Raw genomic sequence first — 18,088 nt, forward strand, 5'->3', positions numbered from 1 at the left:
GACCGTTGATGAATAAAGTTTCTACTTGACTGGCTAGTTTGTAGACCTTGCTTTTATTGTATTTTAGCTAAAACAAGGTTTCAACAAAGAAGTCTTATTTTTTACATGGTAACTACACATTTGGTACATATAAACTACATGTGTATGTAAAAACGTATACATATGTGCTCCGACGATTAATCACAATCGTTGCACATAATAAAATTTGTAATTTCGAGTTCTTTAAGAGATTTACTAACTAATTTAAGCTGTAAATAAAGAAGCATTAGTGTACAGCTTATAATTCTTCAACATGGACCTGGCGTTTTCGCACAAAGTGTTCTTTGGACGCCAGTGACAACTCTGCTAGTTCAATATTTCAATTTTTGCAGCGCGTCTCGCCCAATTTTCCGCAATTTAATTCCACCAGCAAAGCCATCAACAAATATGCTGTCAAGCCACAAACCTTCTATGTTGTGCTTTTAGAAAAGTAATATTTGTTAAAGTGAGCGTGTGAGTGCTGGGATTAGAATCTACGGAAGTCCTTTTCGTTGGTGCTGTGCTGTTGTTGTTTTTGTTGCTTTCGCTACTGCTGTCGCCCTGTATACGCCCTTGCGTATAACAATGGACATGGAATACGCCAACATCAATGAATTTAATGACCGCGACCTAGCGACACGCATGCGCAACAGCAATTATGAAAAATACAAGTCTCTGGTGCGCATGCACCTCTCCTTCGAGCTGGAACTAAACACCGACGAGTAAGTTGCCACAGGCTGCCATCCCATCGAAATATAGTGCTTACCGATTTATGGGTTGCAGGTTCGACTTGCCGTGCCATGAAATCGTCTATGAAGATAAGGGCAAGATCAAGAAGTGGAATCGCCTCTCCAAGAAGAATCGCGGACCTGCCACAGGCTGCACGGCTGGGGCAGGCAGTAAGTCGGCGGGCAACAGTCCCACTGAAACGCTGCAGCAACAAATTGATGCAGGCTTTCTGATGCACCTGGAGGAGCTCAAAGAGTTTCTTATGCTGGAGAAGAGTAAGTGACAGGGAGAGTCCGGAAAAATGGTTCATTCTAAATGCGGAAATGCTATTCTGCAGATCTCACCCAGGAGGGACTCTTTCGCAAGACAGGAGCCGTTTCCAGGCAGAACGAGCTACGAATGCACATACAGCACGACCAGCCCTTGGATTTGGAACTGACAGGATTCTCGGCTCACGACTGTGCCACTGTTTTTAAGAGCTTTCTGGCCGAGCTGCCAGAGCCTTTGCTTACAGACGCCCACTATCCAGCACATCTTCAGATAGCGCCGCTTAGCCAGGCATTAATGGGGGGTCTGGTGGCGGCTACCGCAGAGCGCAAACGACATCTTCTCAACTCGGTGCAGCTGCTTCTTCTCCTGCTCCCCGAAGAGCATCGCGAGTTACTGCAGCACATTATTGAAATGCTCCATGCGGTGGCAGCGCGTGAGGAGAGCAACAAGATGTCCGCGGAGAATTTGGCCACCTTGTTTACACCGCACCTGATTTGCCCCAGGCAAATGCCGCCTGAGGTGCTCCACTATACGGCGAAGAAGATGTCCAGCATTGTGTCCTACATGATTCAGCAGGGTCTGGAAATCTTCGAAGTTCCCGGAAAGCTAGCCACCGATATTCGAGCGTACTTTCTTGAGCGCAAACGCAAAAAAACCATGTCACCGGAGCAAACCCTTGACGAATCCATCTCGGACGTCTCGACGGTCAACACGGTGTACACTTTTGTAGATCGTGCAGCCACGGCAGCGGCAAACAACAGCAATAACACGGACACTGCACTGGCGCAGCTGTACGCGCACATTCAGAGCCTCCCGGAGTCCTCCAAGAAGCGTCGCCTCATCAAGCAGTTTAACAAGCAAAACGGACAAGGTAGCACATTGTCTCCACTCCGTTGCGTTCCTTTAGGACACAGCTCATTAATTCCACTCGCTCGTTTCAGGCACACCGCTGCAGGTCGTTGTAATGAATCGTCTAAAAAACAACGAGGCCACTCGCAGTGCCAAGTCCTTGGGGGACTCCATCAAAAAGCACATCTTCCACAAGAGCCTCATGTCGCGCACCCCTAAGAGAGTGCCCCCCAGCTTTCATCCTGAGGTGAGCCGCAAGAGAAGCATTTGCAACGCATTTCCATTTATGTGTGTGTTTATTGGTGACTAACCGCATGTCTCTCCATCGTATCCTAGACGCCCAATCTGTCGCATGTAAAGCAGCCCAAGCTGCGTGTGCTGTTCCAGAGTCCCTGTCCACCGACACCCACCTCATCGAAGGGCACAAGCTCTACATCCACCGTCACCTCTACCTTCATTGCTACTAACTCCTTGCATCAGCTTCAGAAATCCATCTCATCCACATCGCTCAAGATTGAGACCTCGTCCTCGGACAGCAGTTCCAGCTGTAGCATCTCTGCTCCCGCCAGTCGTCAGCAATCGAATGAGCTGTCTGGAATGGTTTGTGCTGTCCAAGAAGAGGACGAGATAGACGCTAGTTGCTGTGTGACTCCTCTGAAGCTTATGTCAGCGGCTGCCAAGCAGCTGATCGACAAGAAGAGCGTGGCCTGGGACGACCATCGTCTGTTCGAGATTGAGGAGTACTCTAATCCCTCTACACCCGTGCAGCAGTCCACACGCTACAAATCGGAGCCTAACCTTTCGAGTATTCTGCCCCAGGTTCCAGACGAAGAAAACAGCGATGGCGACGCAGCTCTCACTCCGATTGTTGAGGTGTCCAGCTCAATGGCTGCCAGCAGCAGCAGCCACATGGGCAAGTTGATAACTCGCAAATTGATGAAGGGCGTGAGCATGGGCAATTTAAGATTCCCGTTCAGCACGCCGGAAACGACCAAACGATTGGTGCGCAGTGTTTCGGCCACCCTAAGAAGGCGTCCCAGTGGGGATGAGGGCAAGCACTTCCCGTCGGCAGCAGATGCTCCTCTTCTTGAGGACGTGGACGGTAGCGATGAAGATGACGATGAGGATGGGGAAGATGACGATACATTATCAGAGTCCAATGGCAGCTCCAATGAACTGCCTGCGATGACCGTGGGCTACCAGCAGATCCTCCAGAGCAGCGTGTATCGTAACATGGATCTCATAACGAGCACACCAGCTCTCCACATGGGCCGCCGTTCAATGTCGCCCATCACCAAATCGACGCAGCGCATGCCCAAGGCCATGCAGGTAAACGCAATAGCGACAGCAATAGATTCCCGTATGAAAGATCATTTTTTGATACCTGATTTCATTGCAGGAGTCTATTATGACGCCACGCTCCCGCAAACCCGTTATGCTGCTCAATGCCTTGGCTGGCAATGGCGACAAGCAGCTTAACCTAAGCTTATCCGAGCAAGATGAACAGGACTCCCTGGCCGGGACCCCCGTGAAGCAGCGCGAACCACCCTCTCTCCATAGCGAGGACGCTACTTCACTTGGCGGCTATGCCGAGATATTGAGACATCAGCAGGGTTATGGCTTACTCAGCTCTAGACAGCGTACGTGCAGCAGCAGTAACAGCAATAGCAATGAGGAGTCCAAGCCTCCAAACGCTCTGTCCAGTGATTTCAAGTGAGTCGCAATGGATGCAATGCATTACCGGACTACCATTCTTATCTCGCACTCTAATTTCCTTCATCTTTAGGGAATATCTGCTTACACGCAGTGTGCTGACTGCCAGCCCGACGGATTTGTCGTTTGCCAGTCGCTCGGATGACTTCGGTGGAGCCAGCACCACCCAAGATATCGACGACTTCGATGAGGCCGAGCTGAGTCCCAGTTTGCTGTACTGCTTGGATGGCAATGAACCTGCTGCAATGGTCTCGCCCTTGTGCAATGGCAATGTTAATGCCAGCGTCACAAACGGTCGCAAACGATCGGCCGTCACACCCCTTAAGTCTCAACTGATCACAGATGATGCGGACAACAAGGAGAACATGAATGTTCAGGAGGAGCACGTGCGCACCAAAAAGCTGCTTATTACTTCTTCCGAGGAGTATCCAGGCGAAACAGCCCTTTAGCCTTAAATAGTACTCGTAAATGTGTAGTTTTTCAAAATCCTAACGTTAAAACCGTTGTACGGTTTTAAAAAATCATCCCTCATCAAAATGTTCAAGAAAAATATTGCTTCCGTGAAATTGTTTTCGGTATGACACGTGTCCCGCTTTTTAACTGACCGCGTTTTAAAGTTAAGCTAAGAATATTACATTATAAATGCATGCCGCCTCAAAAACATTACATTACATATTAAAGAAAGTGTATATCACAACAGTTAAAGAATTGCACGGGTATTATCAGTGGGACTATGAGAAATCGCGAATTAATGGTCAAAAAGTATTCACCATCAAACGCTGGAATTAGCGTGCCTGACTGTTTGGAGTACTACTAAACAGTTAAAACATCGGAAATTATGTTGTTGAATTATCAAGAAATGATTATATTCTATTCTTCAAATCGCAAGTTATAGCAAACGGGATGTTCTCAAAGAGCTCTTGGACACTAATGACCATAAGGAAACTGTATTACGCGACTTATTCTTTTTTTTCATGTGAAAAATTTGTATTTTATTGTGAACAAGTTTACTGCTACCTTTCGTGGCAACTTAATCTAGTTTTACAGCGACTTATTCTATAAAACAATTCAATGCAGTTACTGGTGCATACTTTTTGCCGTTGCCAAGCACGGTTTTTTCTCCCACCGGACTCTACCCAACACTGTCGGTAGTGTCAAACAGCTGATGTTTGTTGACAACAATTTCTCGTCGAAAAGAAACAAAGTTTTGTTTGGAAAATTAAGTTTTACAAAAGATTTGTGCGTAAACAGCGACTAGGATAATGGGAACTTGGGTTCTAGAAGTAGCCAAGATGGGCATGTACATGGCATTTCCGGTGGCTCTGTTTCACATCTTCAACCAACCGGAATATTTCGAGGAGTGGGTGACCAAAAAGAAGCGCGAGCTGTATCCACCCGAGCACAAGAGTCATCGCGAGGAGCTCCAGCGTGCCATAAGGGAGCATCACGAGAAGCATGATGCCAAAATGATGCGCGCCATGGAGGAGGCAGAGCGTAAGAAGTAGAAATCCAAATGGATCACTGCACCCAGCCGTTTCGTTATATAACACCATTTCGATCATCCTGCAGCTATGCCATAAATGCGACTAAACTGAAACTGTAAACACTTTTGTATGCGACGTAATAAAAACTTGAATGTACCCAAAGCACAAATCCATTCTGAGGATATGATGAGTGGAAATTATCTGTAAATTATCGTCGAACCGTGGCTTTTGTGTATGTGCAGTGCTATACTTGAAACAAAACAGAATGCTATCTAGGGAAAAACACCTATATTGCATTAACACAAAACAAGGAACCGGGTGCACAGCGGATTCTCCCCAGTGGAACACTTGAAATGGTCAACCCATATCAAACGATAGACGCTTATCAGCAGGCCAGCCGCTCCAAACCGCTGCCACCTGGTTGAATGTGTCCACTGCCCGTCCGATGCTCCTCCATACGAGTATACAAATTCAAATCCAAACGATCAACATCAATGAGGACGCCACTTTCCTGATAACTTGACCGCCATGTGACCGTTGGCATAGGAATTTTGTCACAGTTTAGAAACCTACCTACATGTGTTTTCGGCGTGATGAGTACAATGATGTGTGTTAAGAGCTAGATTAGATGCCCTCCAAGCGATTTACGCCCATTCAATTATTTTGGTAGGTAATGCTATTATCTACTTTCACACGATGCAATAAATAGAAAAATGCCCCGGAAATGAATCCTTACGCCGAAGATGTAATACTCTTGTAAGTCGAATTCTACATAATATATTGGATGTCTAGAATTGGAAGAATCCTGCATGCATGTATTCCTAACGTTAGATGGCCAATAATCTGTATCTGTATGCACGATCCAGTACAAATTATAGTTCTGGCTGATGTTTCCTATAGCAGATACATATATAATATTGTAGTGATCCGATACTGATTCAATCTGTGTGTAATAAATACCATTTTCGTAGCGTAGCAAGATGAAATATAAAGTCCATAAGTTCCGCGCAAAAGTATAATCAGTAGCTCCAGATAGCCGACTGGCAGCGAACGGATTGTTATAGAGGCACTTGATTGTTCTTATAACAATAGGCGGGGTGTGTGTATTGGGGGTGGGTGGAGGTGGCGGTGGCATATCAGCAGTCATTTAATTAGCTGTTTCAGATTCCGATTGCTTTTTGGGGACTTTTGCTTACGTTAAAGCGCGCTTTCCACACCTCTGCCTCCGCCGCCGCTCTAAAGGGAAACTGTAGAATCTGATTTACGACTCTCTCCAACTTCAAGTATTTCCCCCTCTGCCAGCGTGCCAGTTGTACGCCAGCGTCGACGCTTTGGTTATCTCATGCAGGGCAATTTGTCAAGCCAAATAACGGTCTGCGTGTCAGTTTCAGTTCCATTTTTTGCATCACGGAGAACAGAATAGAACAGAACACAACATGTCCAAGGGATCGGTCCTACCACAGTATATAGCCGGTTTGTCGGCCAGCTTTGGCGCCATGTGTATGGGCGCCTCAATCGGCTGGTCCTCGCCGGTGGAGAAAATGATCACGGAGGAAACGGACTACGGCTTTGAGATATCCTCGGGTCAATTCGGCTGGATATCCGCACTGCTGACATTGGGCGCCACTATCATCTGCATACCCGTTGGCTTCATGATCGATTGGATTGGCCGGAGGCCGACTATGCTGGCCCTCATACCGCCATACATGGTCGGCTGGGTCCTGATGCTCTTTGCCAAGAACGTGACAATGCTATACTTTGGCCGCTTCATCCTGGGCATGTGCGGCGGGGCATTCTGCGTGACTGCTCCCATGTACTGCACGGAGATCTCAACGACAGCCTTGCGCGGAACGATTGGCAGTTTCTTCCAGCTGCTGATCGTATCCGGAGTATTCTATGGGTACTTGGTGGGCGCGTTTGTCCCGCTTACCACGATCAACATTCTGTGTTCGATTCTTCCCCTGATCTTTGCCGCAGTGCACATCTTTATGCCTGAATCACCTGTGTACTTGGCAATGAAGGGACGCAACGAGGACACCGCTAAAGCCCTCCAATGGTTACGCGGCAAGGATGCCGATATCAGCGAGGAACTGAAGGAGATCCTCGACGAGGCACAGAAACAGAATGATCAGCCTAAGGTCAATGTTCTGGCTGCTCTAAGACGTCCCGTCACCAGAAAGGGTCTGGGGATATCTGTTCTGCTACAGATCTTCCAGCAGTGGACCGGCATCAACGCCATTCTCTTCTACTCGACTTCCATATTCGAAGATGTAGGCTCTGGTCTCAGCGGCAGCAACAGCACAATCCTAATTGGAGTCACTCAAACAACCACAACGCTGGTGGCAGTGGCTATCATTGACAAGGCCGGTCGCCGTATTCTCCTGCTGATATCTGGCGTCTTCATGGCTATCACAACGTGCCTGATGGGGGTCTACTTTCAGATGAGTGAAAGCGATCCAGATTCGGTGGTCGGCCTTGGCTGGCTGCCCATCGTCAGTATTTGCATCTTTATTGTATTCTTCTCCATTGGATTTGGTCCCGTTCCCTGGCTGGTCATGGCCGAACTGTTCTCGGAGGATATCAAGAGTTTTGGTGGATCCATTGCTGGCACCAGCAACTGGCTCTCTGCATTTATGGTAACGCTCCTGTTCCCGATTCTGAAGGACTCGATTGGGCCGGGACCAACCTTTTGGATTTTCACGGCTATTGCTGTTTTGGCCTTCTTTTATGCCCTGTTCTTTGTTCCCGAGACCAAAGGCAAGACGATATTAGAGATTCAGGACATGCTGGCTGGAGGAAAGGTCCAAAAACCCGAAAAGAACGAGACGTAGCAGATCAAACATCTAAATGTGCGAATTGTTTAATGAATATATGTTAGTATAAATTATCGATTTAGCATTAAAATTTCCAGAAAAGTTAACATCGCCTTGCTGTTGTATTTTAAAATTGTTTATTTTTAAAACAAACTTTTAAATTTTCAAATTACTGCGAAGATATCGATCAATGAATGATGTCGCGTATTTGGGAATATATTATATATATAGAACTTACCGAACTGGATAGAACACCGAACTCCTTCCTCCAATTCCCAGGAGGCTATTTTATTTTATTATTTTTATTATTATAATTTTTTTCCGTTGATCCGTATAATTTTTAAGGTATTTTTTGTCAATTTCATCAATCTATTAAATTTAATTTTCAACGGTATATAGAAATCAAATAAGAGCAAGTATATAGAATAGACCAATCAAGTATAAAATTGATTCACTAATCGGATAAAATTATGAGGGCATGACTAAATGTTTTATCTAGACAGTAATATTCCACGGAATATCAAAATCGAGGAATATGTATAATGGAACTTGAATTCGTCAGTATATTTACGGTATATTTTTAAAATGAGACGGTATATTTTGGTATATTTCTGAGGGTCCGCGGTCCCTATTTATTATTATTATTATTTTTTTTTTTTAACAATTTTATGTGAGTTTGGCCATTTTCTATTCGTCATGGAGAACTCCTCTGGCATCGGGGACCTGGCCAGCGTCTCGTTTGCCGACTTGGAGACAAAGACCTCGGGGGAGGATGGGCCCTGCTACGAGAGCTACGGGCAACAGCCCAAGCATGACATGACTCTGAATCTGTCCTTCGGACAAAAGGAGAACCTGTTTGCTGCCGATCAAACGCCCACACCCACGCGCCTCATCAAGAACTGCGACGAAGTGGGCCTCTTTGATGACCTGCAGCATGTCAATCCCTTCGACATTGGATTCCAGCGTGCGGCAGAACAGAACGTGAGTGGCACGCCAAATCGTCCAGAAGCTCCACAGAATGATGGCGAGTCCCTGCACACGCCACAAGTCTACCCCCTGGAGACGGTTTCGGTCCACACTACTGCCCCGCCTCCCGTCCCGGTTGGAACGGAAATGCGAAGCGAGAGCTGTAGTTCGATAGATGTGGAGCAGCTGCTGGCCAGTGACACCACCACAGCTACGACAGCAGTCTGCGCTGAAGATCCGCTCCCCATACAGTTGATACAACCCCAAGTTATTGCTTGGGTACTGCCTGCACAGACGGTGCCCATGGCAACAGAACTCCCTAGTGGAAAACACCTTACCAGTTCCATTCCCAGGCAATCCGGACGCCCGTTCATACTTCCCAAGCCCAGCACAAGGCGCAATACCCCGGCCCCGTTGCTGGTGTCTAGCAATCCACCTGCTCCCGAGCCGAGCAGCGCTAGCCTGACTCCCACATCGCAGTTACCTATTAAGGAGCGCCTGAAGGCCATTATCCACAGCAACAACCAAAAGCGTATCTTCTCTGAACAGCCAAAAAGTGTAAGAGCAAAGCCGGATCGGGACGAGGATTGCATGGAGCGGCGTCGAGCGGCTGCCAGCCGCTACAGGAACAAGATGCGCAACGAGCAGAAGGACCTTCGGAAGCAAAACGCTCAATTGCAGCAGGAGAATCAGGATCTGCGCGAGAGGATAGCCCGGCTTGAGAAGGAACTGAATCAGCACAACAGAAGCATGGCTGGTGGTATTATTTGACATACTTTCCACTTAAATCCCTTGTAATTCTCGACTTTTCTTGCAGTTGTGGCAAATCAACTAAAAATTCCTCCATCGAGCATTCACCTGCTCATCAATGTCCCCAGTATGCTAGTGCCTTCGTCTGCACAAAATACTAGTGTGGATATAAAGTAGCACAGAATGCCTTTGCCCCTAAGATGCAACCTATCCCAGTGGGTTTGATTTTATGTAAATATTTATTTGTATGCTATGGTGCCATGATAATAATTCTAGCTTAGACATTATTTATTTGTACAATAAGGCCTTATTGCGCTTTCCTCTGAGAAGTATTGCTTTCAAGCTCCTGACCTATCAGTGCTTATTATGTCTGAGAACTCCCGCAGGATTTCCGTAATGGAGTTTTCGAAGGCCAAAAGCGGTGATATCATTTGCGATGATGAATCCGCAGGCTGAACTATTTCCATGGTCATCTGGAAGAAAGAGATCAATTAAACAGACAGAAGGAATAAGAAGAACAAACCTTGCGCAAGTTTTTCTGCAGATGGTCCCGCTCCTGGGACAGTTTTTGAATATTATCGTAGAACTTCTGGGACAATGGAGCACCCTCGCACTCAGTGATGTAGCGCTGTGCCAAGAGGTCCATTTCCTGGTTGTGAATCTCGTCCTCGGCCAGCTGCATCTCTTGGTTGTGGCGTCGCCTCTCCCGCTCGATGGTATGCATAAGAAGGTCTATGTCCTTCTCCATTTCCATAACCTTGCGTCGCTGCTCGGACTCTTGCAGCTTTGCGATGACCTCACTCTTCCGCTTGCGAACCTCCATTTGGTATGTAATCAGCATTTTCCGCTGGCAGGTGAGCCGCTCCTGCTCTCGCTGGATGGTGTGCGCATAGAGTTCCTCCATTTTCTTTACGCGACGAGCGTGCTCCTCCTGCTTGAGCCCGTTTTCAAGACGCTCCATCATCTTTACCTCCTCCAGTTCTAGTTCTCTTATGCGTGCATCAATTTCCTGGTGGGACTTGATGATCTGATCCGTCTGTTCCTCTTGCTGCTCAATCCATTCGCTTGGATACTTCAGGAATTTGGGATATACGCCCTTGGGTATGGGAGTAAATCGTTGAATAAAGCGCTGAGGATGCAGGGTGGGATCACATTTGGCCGCCAGTTTGCGCGCTTTACAAAGAAGCTTGCACATATCAACCGGATTTTGATCGTGAAAAAATGCGACAATGGCCTGCTTGTCTGGCAGCCGAAGGATAATCTCTCGCTGTATCAGATTGTAGGCCACTACCAGGAATATTGGGAAAAAGGTTTGCTCTGTGACTATATTGTCCCATAAAATGAGCCACTGCTGCTCCTCTAGGACCTCAGCAAAGGCATTGCTGAGCATAGACCAGGCATACTCCTTTGGCGTCACCTCTAGGGACTTGTAGTACTTGCAAAGCATCTCGTCGCTGCCCTGCAGGAGATTCTCACACATGGCCAGATAGTTGGATGGGGGCAGGGGATGGAACTCGAACCACAATTGAAAATGGTTTAGAATGAGACTCACAAGAACTTCAAAGGCCACCAGGCCGTTTTTGGGAAACTGTTTCACAAACGGGTAGATCAAATGCGGCATAAAGTTCGCATAGGCAATGACCTTGCACCACTGGGAAAGACAGCCCCAAACTTTTATAACTCCACGTCTATGTGCATCATTCTGGATTTGAAGATTTCTACCTTGATTTCTGACATTTTGCGGTGTACCCAGTTTAATGAGGGACTGGAACTGGCTTCCATTGCAAGGAATCTCCAGGAGAGACGTCCATATAAGAAACCGATATTTCTCCGGGTAGCAGCCATATTCCTTGATCATGGCTTTCAGGCGATCGCGCTTAAGTAGATGTCGCACCTCTTGGTTCATGCAGCCGCTGACAGTGCAGGTGGGAAGAGGTGGCAGCTGTTTGATCGTGCACTTCAGTTTGGTGATGCAGTTTGTCTGGGCCTGCAGTGCATTGAAGAGGCTGCAAGTGGACCACACATTTACCTCGCCGCATTTAGAGATAATGCTGAGCAACTTTCCATCCCGACTCAAGCTTAAGCTGGTCGCATTCGAGCGCTGCACAATCAACTTTTGATCCGTGTGGGCCAAGTCTAGCATCACAGCTTGATTCCTGCCTGTTATGCCGAACAAAATTCGCTCCTTGGGCTGCACAAGGAAAGCCATTGTCTTCAGAACGAAGTCAGACAGCCGGTAAATTTTCTCCAGATCAAAGGAAGCCGTGCTTAGCATGAGAAAATAGCTATCTAAGGTGCTTAAACACAGCTTGTTGCCATCGGGTGTGAAGCAATAGCCGAGCAAGAGACCATCGGCAAAGTCGTGGTCCTGACACTCGAACGCCAGCTCATGCTCAACATCACTGTCGATAGGGCCACGCAGAGTGATCTCTGGCACGGATTTTCCAGCGGACAGCAGCCTCAGTCTGCGATCTCTTGCCTTTATGGGCAGGGCTGACCGCAAGGTGTCCAAGGAGTGGGCAGACCAAACGTGCAGCGAATCGTTGGTGAAACACGTGAGAAACTGATCCGAGTTTGGCAGGTACCCAGCAAATTTCAATGTATAGCGCGACTCGTCAAACTCCAGCTGATGCGAAACCCGCAGAGTTTCGAGATTCACCAAGACTGCTTCGCGGCCAAAGCGCATGAGAGTCGTGTACTTACGAGAGCGTTTTAGGCTACTGCTCCAGCTGAGCTCCTCGATGGATCCACTGCAGACCTCGCCGCAGTTAGACACAATCGAGTTGTCTACATCGATAGTGTAAATTTGACCCAATTTATTGCCCACAATGTAGTCGTTCCTGTGCAGGGGCGACGGGCGGATAAGCTTCGCCTTGGGCATGCGAATACTGAGACGCCAATAGCGCTTGCTAACAAAATCAAAGACGAAGATGTTGCCGCTGAGGAAAAAAAAAATCGCATTATAGCCAGGGATACTTTTCAAGCTCGTCCTGATCTTACCGCTTGTCAATGACCACCAATTTATTGCTCTGGTCACTGAAGCAGCATGCGGCAATCTGGATGCGCAGGAGCTGGCCATTCTCCTTCACCGTATGATGTACAGTGAGAATATTGCTTTAGTTGGAAAAACCAAAACTAAATTATACCTTCAATTTATGTCGTTGATCTATAACTTACCCAGATTCATCGTGCTTAAGTTTGAATGAATACTTGCGCATTGGGGCATCGTCGGAAGGCATGCTCGGCAAAATGTTAAGCTTCGAGGGGATCATTTCGTCTTCTGTATCCAGATCCTGGCTACTCGTTTCCAATTGCAAGTCGTCCTCAAATTCATCGTTTTCGCTTTGCTCTTCGCCTTCGTCCTCGTTTGCTTGCTTCTCCATATTTTTCTCCAAAAACTTAGGTCCTCTCAGAGTAGTAGGGCCTTTATACTCTGGATTTTTATTCACCAATACGAATCTATTCATTTAAAAATTAATTAAGTGACGTCGTCCTGTGAACGCCGTCGTCCGTCAGAAATATACCGAAATATACCATAACATTTTTAAAATATACCGTAAATAAACAGATGCAAACAACAAACTTAACCCACTTAGCATACCTTTATTTAAAAAATTGAACAACTTGAGTTAAATTTTTTAAAACAGTTTGTAAATTATTCTTTTTGATCCATCATATTTTTCCTGTTTATTTAGAAGGAAACCACGATATTTTTCAAGCTTCATAGTTTTCGATGGAGTATTTAAATATCATCCTGGTCTACGATGGGTTAATCGTTCTCTGTCCATGATCGGAAAATATATTCCTCGATTTTGATATTCGGTTGAAAATGACTAGCTTAATACCCCCTGTCTTAAATTCATAATTTTATTCGATTGATGAATCAATTTTCTACAAGATTCGCTAATTTTAAAGACTCTTTTTTAATGGATTGTTTATTACTTAACATTTAAGCAACGTGTCCTTTAATTAATGCTAAAATTCTGTTTTCCATGCTGTTTTGAAACCTTATTAATAATGACTTTTACAGAGAATTATGTTATCTCAATCCCGATACCTTGGTCTTCTTGGTCAATCTATGTATGAAGACCATAATCTGCAATATTTCGTTGAGATAGCTTTTAAGCAGACTGACTTGTTTCTGAATTCATTGCAGCCTAAGATGACAAACGTTTCATCAATTTTTTTAATATCCTTTTTCCCCATGAGTATTATGCATTATTCAGAATTTTGTCCATACAAATCTATGGAATGAAAACTCATTGTTTTCATATAAATTAAATAAATATACCATATACACATACCGTTTACCTTCAACTCAATTTCGACGCCAAATTTCAACTACTTGTTTATTTTGAGTGCCGTTTATGTTATGTTGAATACACTTGGTTATTTATGAGATTGGTTGATGTCTGCCAGGAAGTGTGCAGAATGCGTGCTTACTAGTAAAATGCGTTTAGTTCACAGCCTCCGCCTAGAACATGCTTCCATATTGTTCCTCATCGTGCATGGCATAGCCGAAAATGGTCGCATAATTGATAACATTGCTAATTAATGTCAATGTGCACGCTGTCCAAGTGATCTATCCAGGAGAGAAAGGGGAATATGAATATCCTTTATCTATTCAGCAACTGTAAGTTACAGTTACTCACCACCGCCGAGTGGGCTAGAACGATGGGCAAGGCAAAGGCACTCAGTACCATACCAGCCGTGAGGAACAGGGCAAACTCTGTCTTTGGATTTGTCTCATTTACCGGCGTTGTTCGCTTGGCTATGAAAACTGGCAGCACCGACAGTGCGTAGAACAGCAGGACAAAGAACGGGTAGAATATCTTTGGTGTGGGCACCGCACAGGCCAAGATTAGAAAGGTCATTCCCAGGCATGTGAGAAATGCGCAGATAATCAACCTGAAAGGTACCATCAAAAGTTAGTTCAAGCAGCAGGGGGTGGGTGTCTCAGTCTTACGCTGTATTGTGTTTTCCGAGACAGTGCCCGTCCAATAAGAAAGCAGTCACGTGCAGAAATCGCATGGAAGGAGAGATAATTGAATTTCGAATTATTGGCCATGGTCTTTATTATGCTTAATTACCTTTTAAAGTAGCCATTGTTTGTAATGTTTTTTGTTTATAATTTTTTTTTCTTTGTCGTCGTCGTGACTCAGTTATAGAATATACCGTCCGACCCTCAGAAATATACCACCATATACCGACTCATCTTAAAAATATACCGTAAATATACTGACGAATTCAAGTTCTATTATACATATTCCTCGTTTTTGATATTCCTTCGAATATTATTAGCTATATAGAACATTTGGCCATGCCCTCATAATATATATATATATAATTTATAAATATATATATATATATATATATATATATGAAGAAACTGTTTTTCCAAGCTGTTTTAAAACGTAATTGATATAGAAATGATCTGAGATTGTTATGTTTTGGATATATTAATGCATATGAATAGGGTCTTCTAAATATATCTCGATCCCGATACCCATTCTTGGTTTCTGTAAGAAGACCATAACCTTCAAAATATCGTTGAAATACCTTTAAAACAGAAACTGACTAGTTTTGGCCTTTATTAGTGAAATTAGATGACAAACATTTTCTCAGTTCTATAACATCCATTTCCCAGGGTATTCAAAATGTTGCTCAATCCGCGCAGTGTTGTGGAACAGAGTCTGGCCCATACAAATTAATGTTGCCAGCAACATAAGACGTAAGAAAACGTAAGTGAGTATGGAATGCGCCGTAAGAACATTGTTGAGGGGAAAAAGGACATTGTGGCGAAGAAAAATCCCAGAGAAAATCCCAAAAAAGTCCCACCAAACTTGAGCGCCAAATATAAATTGTTTGAATGTGAATTATCGATGTTTTTTCCTCAAACATCGATGTTTTTAGATTTCATTAGATTTATCGATGCTGTTATCGATGTTGTTATTGATTATTTTGTCCTTTTTGAAAAATACCAAAAAAATAGCAAAAAATACTCGAAATATTCCTCGTTTTTGATCTTCCGTCGAATATTACCATCTATATAGAACATTTAACCATGCCCACATAATTTTATCCGATTAGTGAATCAATTTTCTACTTAACTGGCTTATTTTAAATACTTGCTTTTAGTGGATTTTGCGTAAAAAAGGTTTTAGCAGAAAAGGTCAAACAAATAGGATGTGATGGCACTTCTTCGATAGAAGTATCGATAGTTAAAGCATTTAATTTGTGTGGTGTGTGTTAAGGACTGGCTACTATGGAACTGGGAGCCAAATTTGAATTTTTAAGATGTCATCTCTGTGCGACTTGCTAAGCGAACAAATATTCAAAGAAACATCGTGTTCCTGCTACGGGAGTATCATCTGTATTTGGTCACCAACGCTTCACGTTTAAGTTTCGATCTCGGCTGAGAAAATAAATTGAGAATTATCCAAAATCGGTCTCCGATCTTAGCCGAAGTTTTGGACACCAGAATTGCGTGTTATGTAACCTCTCTCTATCCCAACAGCTTTTGACATTCAGTATTTCCGCCACAAAATTGCGTATCGGACGCTGCCGCATGGCATCCCCCGTCCCAAATGCCTCGGAGTCTTTCCCGCACGTAGAAGCAATCATCATATGTGTGGAGGGGAGAAAACAACGAAAACATTTTTGGCAGTCAAGAAAACCCCATAATTTAAAATTTGGTATCTTTTAAATTAGATTTCTCATTGCGGGAAGCAGCAGACACACAACAGAAAACAGATAGCAGACAGCAGAAAACACGCAAAATGTTTTCGAGTCGGTCGCATTTTAGAAAACATGCACGCAACGGGCAATTTTCTAAAACTCGGCCCCACAAAAAGCCGCAAACTCGTCTTGTGGGTCAAGTTCAGTGTTCAAATCGTTCACAACTTCACTTCCCAGGCGACAAGATGGTGGAACCCGACTCCGATTCCGTCTCCGACTCCCATCCTCATCCAGCAGTAGAGTGGAGAAGGAAGAGCAAGAAGATGCACAGCATGAAAATTAAGAAAAAGTGATGCGTAATTACAGTCATTCTCTTTCACTGCAGCCAAACGGGCTATTCCACATAGCCATGGTCGTCGGTCCCATCCAAGTTGCATGCAACAGACGCGCGTTTTTCGGACGGAGCGGAGGCTGCTCTTCAATGGTCCATGGCTGTGACTGGGATTGGGACTGGGACTGGGTTTGGGTTTGGACTTGGGTCTTAGTCTGGGTCTGGGTCTGGGTGATGCTGCCGGTAGAAACAATCAGTTTGAAGTTCGTTCGCATAATTATGGGCAATTTTCAAAGAACATGCGTTCCGATGAACATCTCTCTCTTGCTCGCATTCAAAGTATCCTGCCCCTCCTGCTGCACCCCTACGTCCTGCTGCTGAATCGCCATTTTTCTTATTGTCTGTTGCCCCTTTTTTTTGTGGTTAGGCTTAAGCGGATTGGATCGGTCTGTCAAAAGCAAACCTCTGCCGATACGAGTCTAGTTCGGTTCAGTTAGTTATTTGCTCTGCAACATTTGCAGCATCATCCACCATATATACGGAAGATATGGTAGAAGAAGAGGCATTCTCGTAGATCAATCTTTGTTAATGAACAGGCTGTACAAATGACCAACTTGCCAATAGGTTAACCGCCTTCGTACGAGGCTTCAGAAGAGACCATCAGTCTTCCTCGCATAACGGCACATGCTAGGAGTCTACAGGACACAGGATGGTGCTGATCGCCGGGACTGATGACGGTGGATCCCCCTTAGCGTTTCATAAATATTCAAAAATTCCCCCAGTCCAGTTGGTTTCAAGAACGCCCAACATTTGTTTAACTTTTCTCTGTTGCATTTCGGACAGAACATTTTGTTTGTTTGCCATTTGCCACTGCCCCTGCCCCGGCCACTGCCCCAGCGGCAGTTTTGCATATAAATTATGGCTGCTGCCTCATTTCGGGCACTCTCGAGGGAGGACTTTAACAAGAGAGGTAAACGACCAACTAAATTTTATTTATTTTCACTTGGTATCTCAATTTCATCATCGAATATGAAAATCGAAAGGTGAACATGCAACATTTCTTGGAGTTGTGGTTGTTGTTTGCCACTTCCATGGCCCGAGGGTGAACAAAACTTCCTGTGCCGCAACCGAATGATTTCTGCTTTTCCGACGGCACACAGAATTTGGCGCAAAAGATACAGATACATTTGTATATACATTTCGGCTGGGGCTGCCGGGCCAAGCCAATGCTTGGCGCTCCAATAATAATTTCATAATTATGGGTTATCTGGCAAGTGGCATTCGTAAATAATAAAAAACCAAGAGGGGAACAAAATAAACTACAAATCGCGGCAAAATATAAAACCAAAACATGCGCAGAAAACGTTTTTATGTAGGTTCCTTTTTTATGTTATCATAGCCGTTGCAGCGTGGCCGAGATTGATTGTCGCTAATGGGAGTGCGGTTCCAGCGAAAAGCCATCTCAGACAGTTGAATCAGAAGAACCG

General features: G+C 45.0%; 6 protein-coding genes across 7 annotated transcripts; 4 read left to right on the forward strand and 2 right to left on the reverse strand.

Annotated features, from left to right (window-relative positions):
* The first annotated feature begins 151 nt into the window (after window positions 1–151).
* RhoGAP54D (Rho GTPase activating protein at 54D) lies at window positions 152–4,287 on the forward strand. Its single transcript, XM_002138581.3, has 7 exons — window positions 152–740; window positions 802–1,022; window positions 1,085–1,888; window positions 1,959–2,113; window positions 2,203–3,195; window positions 3,266–3,579; window positions 3,653–4,287. Exons 1-7 carry the CDS (start codon window positions 604–606, stop codon window positions 4,026–4,028), a joined length of 3,000 nt encoding a protein of 999 aa, XP_002138617.2. The 5' UTR covers window positions 152–603; the 3' UTR covers window positions 4,029–4,287.
* A 433-nt stretch (window positions 4,288–4,720) lies between these two features.
* On the forward strand, window positions 4,721–5,232 carry LOC4804682 (protein PET100 homolog, mitochondrial). The gene has a single exon (XM_001361166.4). It carries the CDS (start codon window positions 4,842–4,844, stop codon window positions 5,082–5,084), a length of 243 nt encoding a protein of 80 aa, XP_001361203.1. The 5' UTR covers window positions 4,721–4,841; the 3' UTR covers window positions 5,085–5,232.
* A 1,104-nt stretch (window positions 5,233–6,336) lies between these two features.
* On the forward strand, window positions 6,337–7,983 carry LOC4804683 (facilitated trehalose transporter Tret1-2 homolog). Its single transcript, XM_001361167.5, has one exon. The coding sequence runs from the start codon at window positions 6,500–6,502 to the stop codon at window positions 7,892–7,894; it is 1,395 nt and encodes a 464-aa protein (XP_001361204.1). The 5' UTR covers window positions 6,337–6,499; the 3' UTR covers window positions 7,895–7,983.
* A 495-nt stretch (window positions 7,984–8,478) lies between these two features.
* Atf-2 (Activating transcription factor-2) lies at window positions 8,479–9,879 on the forward strand. The gene is made up of 2 exons (XM_002138582.4): window positions 8,479–9,602; window positions 9,660–9,879. Exons 1-2 carry the CDS (start codon window positions 8,573–8,575, stop codon window positions 9,767–9,769), a joined length of 1,140 nt encoding a protein of 379 aa, XP_002138618.2. The 5' UTR covers window positions 8,479–8,572; the 3' UTR covers window positions 9,770–9,879.
* On the reverse strand, window positions 9,813–13,148 carry LOC4804685 (TBC1 domain family member 31). The gene is made up of 4 exons (XM_001361168.5): window positions 12,770–13,148; window positions 12,593–12,706; window positions 10,116–12,531; window positions 9,813–10,065 (listed from the first exon to the last, which is right to left on the reverse strand). The coding sequence occupies exons 1-4, from the start codon at window positions 13,057–13,059 to the stop codon at window positions 9,931–9,933; spliced, it is 2,955 nt and encodes a 984-aa protein (XP_001361205.4). The 5' UTR covers window positions 13,060–13,148; the 3' UTR covers window positions 9,813–9,930.
* A 745-nt stretch (window positions 13,149–13,893) lies between these two features.
* Window positions 13,894–14,792, reverse strand: LOC6898614 (leptin receptor gene-related protein). Of its 2 annotated transcripts, none has more exons than XM_002138583.4 (3): window positions 14,559–14,638; window positions 14,245–14,500; window positions 13,894–14,174 (listed from the first exon to the last, which is right to left on the reverse strand). In XM_002138583.4, the coding sequence occupies exons 1-3, from the start codon at window positions 14,621–14,623 to the stop codon at window positions 14,067–14,069; spliced, it is 429 nt and encodes a 142-aa protein (XP_002138619.3). In that variant the 5' UTR covers window positions 14,624–14,638; the 3' UTR covers window positions 13,894–14,066. The 2 variants fall into 2 exon arrangements, with proteins under 2 accessions (XP_002138619.3, XP_033235000.1); XM_033379109.1 differs by lacking the exon at window positions 14,559–14,638 and adding an exon at window positions 14,683–14,792 and having other exon boundaries at window positions 13,900–14,174.
* Window positions 14,793–18,088: the final 3,296 nt, after the last annotated feature.

Source organism: Drosophila pseudoobscura, chromosome 3 (assembly GCF_009870125.1).
Source record: "Drosophila pseudoobscura strain MV-25-SWS-2005 chromosome 3, UCI_Dpse_MV25, whole genome shotgun sequence".
In the NCBI taxonomy this organism is placed as follows: domain Eukaryota; kingdom Metazoa; phylum Arthropoda; class Insecta; order Diptera; family Drosophilidae; genus Drosophila; species Drosophila pseudoobscura.

Excerpts from the sequence above, each read along its gene's own strand:
- LOC4804683 (XM_001361167.5), top strand. The coding sequence starts at position 6,500 with ATGTCCAAGGGATCGGTCCTACCACAGTATATAGCCGGTTTGTCGGCC.
- LOC4804685 (XM_001361168.5), bottom strand. The coding sequence starts at position 13,059 with ATGAATAGATTCGTATTGGTGAATAAAAATCCAGAGTATAAAGGCCCT. Across the intron at positions 12,707-12,769 it reads CTTAAGCACGATGAATCTGG|CAATATTCTCACTGTACATC; the intron begins GTAAGTTATAGA and ends TTCCAACTAAAG. Across the intron at positions 12,532-12,592 it reads TTGGTGGTCATTGACAAGCG|CGGCAACATCTTCGTCTTTG; the intron begins GTAAGATCAGGA and ends TTTTTTCCTCAG.
- RhoGAP54D (XM_002138581.3), top strand. The coding sequence starts at position 604 with ATGGACATGGAATACGCCAACATCAATGAATTTAATGACCGCGACCTA. Across the intron at positions 1,023-1,084 it reads GTTTCTTATGCTGGAGAAGA|ATCTCACCCAGGAGGGACTC; the intron begins GTAAGTGACAGG and ends GCTATTCTGCAG. Across the intron at positions 3,580-3,652 it reads GCTCTGTCCAGTGATTTCAA|GGAATATCTGCTTACACGCA; the intron begins GTGAGTCGCAAT and ends CTTCATCTTTAG.
- LOC4804682 (XM_001361166.4), top strand. The coding sequence starts at position 4,842 with ATGGGAACTTGGGTTCTAGAAGTAGCCAAGATGGGCATGTACATGGCA.
- Atf-2 (XM_002138582.4), top strand. The coding sequence starts at position 8,573 with ATGGAGAACTCCTCTGGCATCGGGGACCTGGCCAGCGTCTCGTTTGCC. Across the intron at positions 9,603-9,659 it reads CAACAGAAGCATGGCTGGTG|TTGTGGCAAATCAACTAAAA; the intron begins GTATTATTTGAC and ends CTTTTCTTGCAG.
- LOC6898614 (XM_002138583.4), bottom strand. The coding sequence starts at position 14,623 with ATGCGATTTCTGCACGTGACTGCTTTCTTATTGGACGGGCACTGTCTC. Across the intron at positions 14,501-14,558 it reads CTCGGAAAACACAATACAGC|GTTGATTATCTGCGCATTTC; the intron begins GTAAGACTGAGA and ends GGTACCTTTCAG. Across the intron at positions 14,175-14,244 it reads TTCTAGCCCACTCGGCGGTG|ATCACTTGGACAGCGTGCAC; the intron begins GTGAGTAACTGT and ends TCTCCTGGATAG.